Source organism: Charadrius vociferus, unplaced genomic scaffold (assembly GCF_000708025.1).
Source record: "Charadrius vociferus isolate BGI_N301 unplaced genomic scaffold, ASM70802v2 scaffold111, whole genome shotgun sequence".
Taxonomy (NCBI): domain Eukaryota; kingdom Metazoa; phylum Chordata; class Aves; order Charadriiformes; family Charadriidae; genus Charadrius; species Charadrius vociferus.
Window position 1 is genome coordinate 4,109,089 of NW_009647046.1, and position 12,242 is coordinate 4,121,330.

A 12,242-nucleotide genomic window follows, 5' to 3' on the forward strand; every position below is an offset into this window, starting at 1 on the left:
TCCCCCCCCGGCATCGGAGCGTCCTTGGCCCTGCGTGCTTACTGCGCTCTGGTGGTGCCTATGTCTTCAAATATGAGCGAGCACTGAAAAAAAAAATAAAATTAAAAAATTTTAAAAAAAAGTCGTCAAGAGGCGGAGGGGAGACTTTATCACTCTCCACAGCTCCCTGAAAGGAGGGTGTAGCGACGGGGGGTCGGTCTCTTCTCCCAGTAACGGGCGATAGGATAAGAGAAAATGGCTTCAAGTTGCACCAGGGGAGGTTTAGGATGGGTATTAGGAAAAAATTCTTCACGGAAAGGGTTGTCAAACATTGGAACAGGCTGCCCAGGGAAGCGGTTGAATCGCCATCCCTGGGGGTATTTAAAAGATGGGTAGATGTAGTGCTGAAGGACATAGTTTAGTGGCAGTTTTGGCAGTGTTAGGTTGATGGTTGGACTCAATGATCTGAAAGGTCCCTTCCAACCGAGACGATTCTATGATTAGATATCATCCCTCTAATCCAGCTTTCATTCATTGTCTCAGAGAATTCCCCACGTACACACTTCATTATACTACGGGACAAAATGGTGTCCCTGCCTCTGGCAGGAGTTACGTGCTGGTGCTCAACGGCTCTCCAGAGCCCCCATATCTTCAGCAGCATCTAATGGTACAGTTCTCTTAAAAAAACCCCAGCGTAGCCCTAGCGTCGCTTTCAGCGCACCTTGGCGTGGGCATGGCTCCTGCGTACGGCCAGGCGGAGCGATGAGGGGTGAGTGGTGGCTGGGTGATGAGGGCCTGTCCTGCCCCTCTCTCTCTTTCGTGTGTACGCAGTGTGGATGCAAGAACTGCGGACGGTCGTTCTGCTCAGGCTGCCTCAGCTTCAGCGCTGTTGTTGCCCGCTGCGGAAGCGCTCAGCAGAAGGTGTGCAAGCAGTGTCATGGAAGACTAACTGGGTAAGACGGGAGCGTTTCCTCCACCCGCAGGCAGCGTCCCGCTTTGTTTCTTTATTTTTGCGTCCCAGTGTTGCGTTGCAGATTTCTGCGTGAGAGCCAGGCCTTGCACTTGTTGCGTGCACACACTGCCTGTACCCTGGAGTTCCAAGCCAGGCCATTACCGAACTGCTGTTACGTGAGCTGTGCAGTCTAAAGATAGGAATCAGGATTTGTGAGGCTGTTCTCTGTGGTGACAGAGTAGTCTGGAAGAACCAGGTTTAAATCTTCATGGATGGACATTGAGTGCCTGTGCATATCTTAGCTAGGTGAGATGAGGTTAAACTCCACTATGGTTTTGCCCAGAAATCTACACCCCTTTGAAAGCACTGGTAGTCTTTTCAGATGTGTAGTAGTCAAATGGCCTGACAATAAGATATTGAAAGTGTGTCCTGGTTTGAGCAACACAGAACTAATTTCTCTTCTAATGCTAGGGAAAACTGCACTTTTAGAAGACTCTAGTGCCTGAATTTGTGAAAATATTTACTTTATAGCCAGCTATGGTGTGTGGGTTTCAAGGTCTCAGTGTTTTTGAGTTAGCCAGGTGCGGGGATGAGGATGAGTGAGACCTGAGCACTTCACCCGAGCTGGCCAAAAGGATTATTTCATACCATGAACGTCACATTCAATATAAATTAGGAAGTTTGCTGAGAAGTTCTCTCTCTCGCTTGATGGCAGCAACCCAGAGAACTTCTTGCCCTGGTGCTGGACCCCTGAGCCCTTCCCTTCCTCCTGAAGTTGTAGCACTCACAGTGTCTGACATTTGCTGTCCACTGCTGGGAGTGCACAGCTTCTGACTGATAGTATTGGCTGAATATAATCCCTGTATATTTTATATTGCTATTGGAATCAATATTGGTTCTTTAGTGTTATTAATGTTAATCATCTAGTCTTATTCTGTTAAATCTGTTTATGTTTCAACCCCACGGTTTTCTTGGTTTTTCCCAATTCTCCTTCCTGGGTGGGGAGAGGTCATCGGGTGATAGAATAATTGTCTAACAACAATAAACTGCTGTGCATTTTCTCAAACCATAACAAAGTGTTATTACCTCTGTGGGTAAATAGCGACACAAATTGTTGAGGGGTATCTGCTGTATGTAGCCTGAAGACTTAAATTTTAGTAGTATAAAGTCAGTTTGCTTTTAAAAGAGAATAAAATATTTGCAAATAAAATCTGTAGATTGCCTGTTGAAAACCGAAAAAAAAAATGTAATTCAGTAGCAGTATGGGTTTTACATGTGAGCAAGAGCACAAGAATATACCAGTACCCCCTCTCAACCAATTCTTCTGTGTCCTCTTCCTTCTCTTGCATTTCTCCTACCTCTTCTCTTCTCTCCTATAGCAAGGAATTTCTGCCAGCAAGTGTGGAATTTTCTGGCTCTGCAGGTGTCTAAAGGCGAAGAGCCTCTCATTAGCAGAGGTCTTCGCTTTAGAAGCACTAGCTTGTGAAAACAGTGTGAGCTGTTTCAGTTTCACCAAACAGATGGTGAAAATACAGTATTCAGTCTTTCAGTTTTGAAAGTTTGATTTCCCTTTACAACTCCAAAACCATTAAGAAAACAGGGCAGCTTTTCTCCATGTTTCTTTCTGTTGTCCCTGACTGGATAGTGGGTAGATAACACATGTAGGCTGCAGCTCTGTAAGGTGCACATATTGTTGTTCTTCATGCAGATAGCTTTTGGAGGCGAAACCATCGATCTGGCAAGCGGTCCAGCAATGTTGCAGTCATTCGTTACTGTACAGGCCTTGGCACAGCACAGATGTGTTTGTAGCTGTGACTTCTAAGAATGAATAAAATATGCTAACTACCTTACATAAGTATGTAGTTTGGCAGCTCAACCTGAATGCAGCAAAGAAGAAGATAGTTACACAAGATGGGTTTGTGGTGTGCAGTGTTCAAGTGTGCTAGAAGATGTTGTTATGATACTGGTGGTTATATAATAATTTTTGTAACGTTTTGTTTAGCTTATGCATTATATAATTCTGTGTTGTTTGCATGCCACAGCTCCTTTCAGAGTGTCCTGCTGCATGGAAACTAATTACACTGGGACTCTTACCTAACTACTCTCTATCCGCTCTTCAAACTGGGAGGTGCAGGCTGTGGGAGGCAAGGATATTTCAGCCCCTCCTCCTTTGGATCACTGGTGACCATATTAAATCACATTTTGTCCAGATGCAAAACAACTGGACCAGAGGACTAGAAATGAAGTCCCGTGCTGTCCCAGGCAGCTATATTATCCTGATCCCTTCCGTAAGCTGATCGCTCTCCATATTAATGAGGTTATGAAAGGGGCTGTACCAGGAGGTCAAGAAATGCATACTTACTCCTCTTGAGTTGAGAGACTAGGTGATTGAAGCATTGCCAGTATCTTGAGTTCAGAGAAATCATTGATTTTTGTCTTCCAGAGAGGGATCTGAAAGCAGTTCAGCAAAATGGTCACCACCAGAAAACTACAAAAAGTGAGTTGCACTTGCCAATCAGACGGTTGTTTCTGCCTCAGAGTAGGCTTTCAGGCCCTCACTCCTCTTCCCCTACAGAGACCAGCAAAAGTGGGGGTTGCAGAATAAGATTAAGGAAAGGGCTTTTGTTTTGTTGTTTGGGTTTTTTATTTGTTTGTCTGGGGGGTTGGGGTGTGTGCTCTTTTGAATAGACTCCTGAACAGCCACCTACTTATGTTTATCTGTGACCCATTGGGGTTGGCATGGAAATGGGAACCTGACGGTGAAATGTTCCTTGTCTGCTTGGAAATGGTGCCAGGTGTGCTGCTGCTGTTAGCTAATGTTTTCCTTACTCTTCGGCATACCTCATCGTGCTGATGTGGGAGAGCCTGGTACAGGAGGGAGTGGTTTCTATTTTGTTCTACACCAACATTCTTCAAATAGCTGGTTGGGTTCGCAGAGGATCTTTTCATATCTCAGGGTTTAAACCTCTGTTCTCAATTGTCATATCTTTTTTCCATCCTTCTCACAGGCGTGTAGCAGCTTTTGAGGCTCATCAAAACCAGCTGAAGGAACAACAGAAGGCAGCTGCAAAACCTCCAGGTCAAGCGGGCTCCAGATACCAGGGGCTCTCAAAAGAGGATAGAGCTATTGCAGAAAGATTGGAGAGGCTCAGGGAGGAAAGGAAACCGAGTGAGTTTTGGAGGATACCAGAGATACCTTGGGTGGGAATACTGCTACTTGGGAAACATGGAACCTGGAGGGAGAGGGAAGTGCTGGGCTTTCAGAGCCTGTCTAAGATTTCCTAAAAATAGGGAATTGAAGGGTTAAAATTGGACAGAGCATCCGTGTCCTGCTGCCACAATGGCCAGGTTCTACAATGATTTTGGATTAATGTTCCAAATGGCCCGGTTCTACAATGATTTTAGGTTAACGTTCCAATTTCTATTTGCTTCTTGGGATTTCCCTTGAAACTGCTTCTCAGTTTTGGGTCAGTATCTTACCTGTAAAATCACTTTCTCATTTTCCATTATTTGGAGTAAAAGCCTGCGTCAAGCCCAATAGGAGCAGAATGAAATGAGGGTCTTTGGACAAACTTTTTTGCAGGAGTTTTCCTGTGGCTCATTGTTCTGGGCAACAGCAGTGCCAGTCTCTATGGGATTATGTTCTGGCCGGCCTTGCCTCACAAAGGAGAAAAAGCACTCTTCGTCCAGTCCACAGCTGTCAGGTTCTGGGACAGCCTTGTGGTGCTTGTGGGAGAATAAAGTATTTTAAAAATTGTATGTGATCTCTAAAAGGGAAAAGAGCACCCTGCAAAGTGGTTACCCGATTATCATAGAATTATAGAATCATTTAGGTAGGAAAAGACCCTTAAGATCATCAAGTCCAACTGTAAACCTAACACTGCCAAGTCCACCACTAAACCATTTCCCAAAGCACCACATCTACACGTCTTTTAAATACCTTCAGGGATGGTGACTCAACCACTTCCCTGGGCAGCCTGTTCCAATGCTTGATAACCCTTTCAGTGAAGAAAATTTTCCTAATATCCAGTCTGAACCTGCCCTGGCACAACTTGAGGCCTGGTATGTGGAGGGGGGGCGGGTTTCAGTCTGGTATGCCTAGGATTACATTAAGAGATGTGTGGACTGTACTGTCTAAATGACACTTACTTCTCTGCCTGTCCCTAGCATCCCAAGTCAGCTGATTGCCAAATGGCATTACCCTAATATTTGCCTTATGGCTAGGAGATAAACTGTGAAGGAGGCAAGGACTTGGAAGAAAAGGATAGCAGTGTTAGGGTAGTCTCTGAGTCACTGCAGTATGACCCCTTATTCACATCAGGGACTGAGGGAGGTTTTTGCTCAAATGTTCAGAGTCTGATTCCAGAAAGCAATAAAATTTTAAGAAAATAAAATTTGAAGCCTTTTGTTTTCAATGATAGAGTAATCTCCTCCCTTGGGTTATTCTGAATTGCAGAGTCCATCCCTACTCAGGCTGAGATCGAAGCTAGGCTGGCTGCCCTGAAGGAGGACTGCCGGGGACCTGTTCCATCCACACAGGAAATGGAGGACCGGTTGGCTGTCCTGCAGGGGAGAGATCCTCCTTCCCAGGCTCCCAGACCTGTAAGATCCCTCAGCTCCTTGGCCAGCAACGTATTCTGAGCTGACACAGTAACTGGTGTCCCAGCATGTTAGCCGTTCTTCCTTCTTTAGCTTTTTTGTGTCCAGGTGGCTCCCTTCAGAAATGTCCATTTCTTATTTCTGTCATTGCCCCAGAAGCAGATGTCCAGCCTTTACCAATTCACTGCTGCAGTTTGAATGCAGTATGTTCCTTTATGTCAAATGAAGTTTGTGTGTTTATTTTTAACAATAGATGCTAAGTTTTTTGCTCTCAACCCATTTGTATACCTAAGTGGTCTGGTATTTTTTCAGACCTGCTTGTCTGTGTTTGGGACTTATCAGCCATACCTTCTAACTGTATCTTGAAGTGGTTACTGCATCCCAGCCGGGCAAAATCCTGTTAATTATTCCAGAAATGGAAGCACAGAGTGGTTAGTCTGAGATTGCAGAGGAGTGAGTTGGATATATGCCTTCAAAGCCTATATGAGTGATCTTGTCGCCGAGAAATCGTTTCCTCATGCTCCTTTTCCAGCAGTGCTGCACACCCAGCTGTTATCATAGGCCTCAGCAGAGCTGCTGGCTGGCACTGTTGAGAACGGTACTTTATTTACATTGGAGGTAGTGACGGAGCTGGGGTTGGGACCCAGCAGCATGTACTCCTATATATTCAGCACCACTTTGCTGCGTTTGGGTGACCGCTTTTAGAGTTGCGTGCATTCAGCACCTCTGAGAGTGAAGCCCTGAAAGTCTTACACCAGATAACCGTAAGCTGAGACTCTCAAGATCAATGGATATATCTTTTTATGCTGCTCCTACCAAGGGTGATCTTGGTTACCAACCTTTTTCTTTGATTGAGTATGCCAGTTTCCTCTCATTTGCCTTTTCCCGTGCCCACCTTGTTTCTTAGGTACACCAGCCTCCTGATACGAGAAGTCTGGTCCAGCAGACAGATGACCTGTTAACTCAACTGTCTGAGGAAGTTGCCATTCATGAGCATTACAGACCAAAAGTCCAGCCTCAAGGTATCTATTTTGGCTTCCAAAGACCTTTTTCTGTCTAATAATGTATGTGCTATAGTGAGAAGGGAATATGTGCCTCCCTATCTAGCTTACAGGTGAGCTGGGTGTCCAGTTTGTCCTTACCTCCCCCGTATGACTCCCAAATTGACCAAGAGCACCCATCTGTCTCATTGTCTTTGCTTGGAGATGGTTCCTTTTTCTCAGGGTTGTTGCTCCTCTCTGTTTCTCTAAGGTGACCCTTCCCTGGGGAGGAGCTGTTGCTACTCCTAACACACCTGTGCTCTGTTACAAAACATCGGAATCTGGGATACCATTATCTTCCTAGCTGTGGTGCTCTCTCTGTAATCTCACTGTAAAACACAGATTATCTCACTTTCTTCTCTTCACGTACAGTGCAGATCCTACTGTGGCATGCCTTCTTCCATCATTACCCAGATTAATGGAGAGCAGCCAGCTGCTCTCATACCATTGCTTTAGTCATGTTGTCTGTGCCCAAGGAACGTTGCTGCTGAGTCACCAACATGTTCTGTGTATCTGTTTGCAGCTGTTAGTAGCCAAAGATTGAATGATCTCAATCGGGAAAGTGAAGATTGTGTTTGCCCTGCAAATCTGGACCCAAAACAGCTAGACGAAGAGAAGAATAAACTTCTGGCAGAAGCTGCTGCTGAGCTGCGGGAAGAGAACACTAGGCAGGAAAAGATCCTACAAGTTGCCAAAAGACTGGCAGCGCTCAAAGGCGAGGACCCTGAGAAGGGTGGGTAGCAGATGAGAATACAGTGCCAAGAGAGGAACCACATTCCTCTCCTGTAATCCAAGTAATTTCTTTCCTGAGAGGTGTTTATCCATTTTATTCTTCTGTTCTGCAAGAAACAGACTGAGATTTGGTTCTGTCTGTAGAGTTATACAGATTGGATCTTAGTTGAGGTTAAAGGCCGGAGCTGTAAGGTCAGACTTCTTTGTCTTGCACCCTTCTTTGAGATAATTCTAGCATGCTCTGGTGAGGCTAACAAAGCTTTTAAAAGCAAAGCTCTGGTTTTGGTGGGGATTTTTTCCTTCCCTCTTCCAGTATTAAAAACAAACAGTAATGCCCTTTTTGAGGAGTCCCCATCTGAGAAGGATCTGTCTGTGCCAGAGCCAGAATGCCAAAACCAGCTCCCACCACAAAGGATTGTCTCTGGCCCATAAGTGGGCACAAAGTTTGAGGCGGGTATGGGTTACAGTCTCCTGTCTCTTACTTTTGCAGTTACGCTGGAAACCTATAAACTCCCTGACAGTGACGAGGAAGTAGCTGAGGAGGAAGCCATTCGCAGAGTGCTAAAACAGGTCAGAAGTGGCAGCTGTGGCCTTGTTTATCTTCCTCTTAATTATTCACAGTGTGTATGTTACCTGGTGAGCATGCAAAGGATGTGTTTCTGTTCCTCGGCAGAGTTTCATCCTCCCCCTCTGAGTGCTTTTCCAATACTAGCTCCTATGGGCCACTCAGCTACAGGCAATTGACAACATGACTTCTAGTCTGTCACATTGTCTTTCTCATTCATGCTTGGTGTCTCTTGTGGTATGTGTCTCCTCTCCAGCCCCACTCTGCTGGTACTTCCTTACTTCTTGTTTCATCTTTTCCCCCACCCAGCTAGAACATGGATGATGAGATGTATGCTGTTATACCTAGATTTCTCTCTAAAATGTCTCTGAGTTGTCTTGCAGGCAGACACAAGCTTTCTGTGCTTAAGTTTCTGCCTGATTACAGACGCGCACGCATGATTACTGTGATGTTGAGGGTCTGCTGATAGCTGTACTGCAAAGCAGAGTGTTAGCTGCAGGCCCCCTGCTGCTACACCGACTGTTCACAATGTACACACAGTGTTCAGAGTGCAGGCAGAGCGAGCTCACAGCTGTCTGGATAACACCAGATGTATTCAGACTTGTCATCTCCTGTTACTGCGTGAGAGCAAGGAGAAGGGCAGGAGGTTTAGAGCCTAGAATGAGGCTCCCAGCTGTGTTTGAAACAAGAGGCTTCTCGCTTTCTGTTGTTACCAGCTCACAGAGGAAGCAGCCCTGGATGAAGCAAGTGGATTCAACATTCCCCCAGATCAGACCACCCAACCAGGACCCTCACAACAGAACCTGCGTAAGAAAGCAAAGCAAAAGGTCAGTGAGCTGGTCAGGATCTCTTGAAATGACACGTTCCAGGGTCTCAGGAGAGTACAGTTCTGCAGCATAAGTTTGCTGTATCTTAGGCTTGATGTGGGGGCGGGAGGGGGGACGACAAACCAGCTTCTCCAGTGTAGGTAAGCTGAGTGGCTTATGCAAGGCTGACCAGCCCTGAGCACAGCTGTGAGTCATCTTTGAACTTTTAAAAGGAATTGCTCCCTGGAATACAGTTCCTTTCAGGCTGGCTTTCTGCTGAATGGGATGATGTCCTCTAAACGCGGAGAAGTAGCATAGACCTTGCAAGATTGATATTAGAGAAGGGATTTTAACTCACCAATGTAATTAGACCAAGAAGGCCACTGTCCAGTACCATACAGCCTGAACCAGAGTAAGTGGGAGGTTTGCCAGTCCTTTCAGCGTGTGCAGAATAGAACCTCTAGATAGTAATCGACTGTGTTCTCATATAACGTCAGAGGAAGGAATTAGTAACAAGATATCCTATGCTTAGAATGGATTCCAGCCTATTATGGAAATACATACACCTTCTGTAATGTATATTACAAGAATTAAATGAACCTGTGACTCACAAACACCTGACAGGCCTGTCCCCAGTGGAAGAAATTATTTAATTGTAAGCATTATTGAAAACATCCATCTCATAGGTATGCCACCTTGCGCTTCTGGGATTACTGATGTAAAAGATAGTGCCATCTTAATGCTGCCAGTGTCCAGGCACTGTGTCCCAAAGTGTGTATGGCTGTTCAGTTCCGCAAGAGTTCTCTGTAAAGCAGAAGGAGACAATAGATGGCCTTACGGGTAGCTTTTTAGATTGTGATTTCAGAGAATCTTTTTGGGCCAACCTCAGGTACAAATCAATAGTAGCGGCCTTTTGGCAAATCAATTCCTTTGTCCCTCAGTTTTCTTTCTATAACAGGGAGAAAACAACCCCCCCACCTCCCCACTGCTGTCCCTTCCCACATAACTGCTTTCAGCAAAAGTGCTGGACTGCTTGCTTTTGCAGCCAGGATTGTCTATCACTTGGTATTGCTGTGGTGCCTACCAGAACATCTGGGCTTCATGCCCTTAATGCAGTATGGCCAATGTTTGTGTATATTGCTGTAGACGCTAAACGAGGGTGAACACCTGTTTACGTTCTGAGCAACTTAGGTTCATGAGCAAATGACAGGGAGTACCTTGGGTTTTTATTTAACAATCTAGATACATACAGAGCCTATCCTTGGCCTCTGGGCAAGTTCATCTCACAGACTTAGGATCAACAGAATTAACTATGGACCACGTGACATGTTATTGTGGCCATCATGCATTACAATGAAAGTCCTGTATTGTCTCTGCTGGGGGTTGAATTCCATGTCTCTGTTTTCTTTGTGAATCAGAGCCAGACTCCAACCACCACAGCTCTTGCCAGGGCAGATGACAGTGATGAGGATGAGTTACCCTGGTGCTGTATCTGCAATGAAGATGCCACTTTGCGCTGCCATGGCTGTGATGGGGACCTCTACTGCCAGCGCTGTTTTCGGTAAGTTCCGCAGTTCCTCTTGGTCTGAGAGGCGGGTCACAGGCAAGCTTGGCTGCTTTTGTTTGTTCTTCCCATTGGGCAGAAAAGCAGGCAGTAGGAGGGAAGATTTGAGGAACCCAGATCTGACCTGAATGCTAGTCATTATGGAAATACTTTGTGCGATCAGTAGTTATCCCAGGCTTCAGGGACTAAACTGGTCCTAGGCAGAAATGTTCTGTCTGTACTGCTGCAGTGCATGATTGGGCACATTGTCTTGAGTGTTCTCTGGAGCAGCTGATGTGCTGCATTGCGTGGGATGGGATAAGCGAGACCATTGTTCAGCGACTCCTGTGGCTTGTTAATGACATTGATGGATGATCTGGGCTGGATTCCCATAAGAGGGGAGATCGGATATTATAAATTCCAGAGGCTTTTCTTGTGTTGAGATTCTGCAGTCTTAAACCATATAAAAAAATCTTTGTTGAAATATGTATGGGTGAACATTATTTCCTCAGTCAGGCCTTGCAGCAGCTATAGTCTTGGTTCTTGAACATCTGTAGCTTGATTTTTGACAAACAAATTGCATGTCTCGGATTTGGAGAGTTAATTCCTTTGAATACAAAGCTATCTTACAGCTTGTGTGGCTTCTTTTTTCATGCCTCAAAAGCATTGAGTAGTTGTCTGGGTTTTCAGATTAGTGCTGCGTGACATTTAGACAGCAGGATACTAACAATCTGATTGGGATAGTAGGAGATGCTTTCATGTATGTTCTCTCATTTCCCGTGAATGTTTTTGTGGAGAGATGGAAATGGAGTGGGGAGGAACATATGAAAATGGTAAGAAAACATGACTGGCAATGCTAGATGATTAAAAATAAAACAAACAAAAGTATCAGACAGCAAACATCAGTAAAAGCAGAATTGGCAGTCTGGCAGATGAGTGAATGCATGCTGCAGAGGCAAGCTTGTGTCTTACTCAACACTGCCTGCTTCTGAGCATGGTTAAGACAGTGGCCAATACACTGCATTTTAGCCACAACAGTTACTTTTCAGAGTTTTGTGAAGCAGGCCGTCATTTTGACTGTTGTCATAGAAGTAGCTAATGTGCCTGGGAATCACAGACATAGTGCTGAACGTAAGTCACCAGTTACGTGAATCTCTATTTCCTACTCCAGCAGACAAGGATGAGCAGACCTTTCCACAAAGCACCTCAGAGGTTTCTGTTACAAGCAAGTATCTTAAGTAGTCAGTCCACCTGACTGCCAGTGGGGTCCTCGCAGCTAACCTTTGGGAGAAGCTTCTGATTAAGGGCCGCTGGGAGACACCTTGTGCAGTGGCTAAGGGTGAGTTCCCTGCCTGGGTATTTAGTTCTGACTGCACTTTGTGTTTGCTTCTCAGGGAAGGCCATGACGAGTTTGACCTGAAGGACCACCACACCTCCCGCTATCATCTTCCTTGCAAGCAGAAGTGATCACACTCTTCGTGGGCAGAAAAGGAGATGGAGAACGGGAAAAGAGAGGAGTTGGCCAGATGGGAAGAGTCCAAGTGGATTCGCAGCCAAAACGGGTGATGTTTTGGACAGCTAAAGGATGTGCTGTAATCTGAGAGAGGCTTGGAGGGCGTGTGACTTTGTCCTCACAAATACAACTAGAGAAGTCCAGGGTTTGCTGTGCATACTCGGGGATAAATGAGGACTTGATATGAGGCGGTGGATACAAGTCTATAAAAACAGATGGTAAGGCAATGCAGGTAACAGTAAAGATGTGTGTTTATGGCAGTACTGACTGGCTCCTAAGTAACTTCCTGCATTTGCTAACAGCTTACACGCTGGTTCAACAGGCAGCAAAACACTTTGCACTAAGAAAACTGTCTATGTCGCGATCACGTGTGTGATGAGAACTTCCAAAGCACAATAAAAACTATTTACGGAGGCCTGTGGTTAAAGTCTCTCCTGGAAATGCCTGACAGCCCTTTACAAAGTGTTGCCCTCTTGTAATGGTATCTTAGTCCTAGGGAAAAGAAATTAGTGG

The 12,242-nt window shown here is 45.4% G+C and overlaps 1 protein-coding gene across 1 annotated transcript; it reads left to right on the forward strand.

The window, feature by feature from the left end:
* Positions 1 to 741: 741 nt before the first annotated feature.
* On the forward strand, positions 742 to 12,139 carry ZFYVE19 (zinc finger, FYVE domain containing 19). Its single transcript, XM_009895715.1, has 10 exons — positions 742 to 932; positions 3,375 to 3,428; positions 3,940 to 4,100; positions 5,388 to 5,533; positions 6,438 to 6,552; positions 7,094 to 7,303; positions 7,793 to 7,872; positions 8,584 to 8,694; positions 10,092 to 10,234; positions 11,611 to 12,139. Exons 1-10 carry the CDS (start codon positions 742 to 744, stop codon positions 11,681 to 11,683), a joined length of 1,284 nt encoding a protein of 427 aa, XP_009894017.1. The 3' UTR covers positions 11,684 to 12,139.
* Positions 12,140 to 12,242: the final 103 nt, after the last annotated feature.

Bases quoted from the DNA above. Each gene is read 5' to 3' on its own strand.
- ZFYVE19 (XM_009895715.1), top strand. From the start codon at position 742: ATGAGGGGTGAGTGGTGGCTGGGTGATGAGGGCCTGTCCTGCCCCTCT. The intron at 7,304-7,792 runs GTGGGTAGCAGA...TTACTTTTGCAG, and splicing joins AGGCGAGGACCCTGAGAAGG to TTACGCTGGAAACCTATAAA. The intron at 8,695-10,091 runs GTCAGTGAGCTG...TTTGTGAATCAG, and splicing joins GTAAGAAAGCAAAGCAAAAG to AGCCAGACTCCAACCACCAC.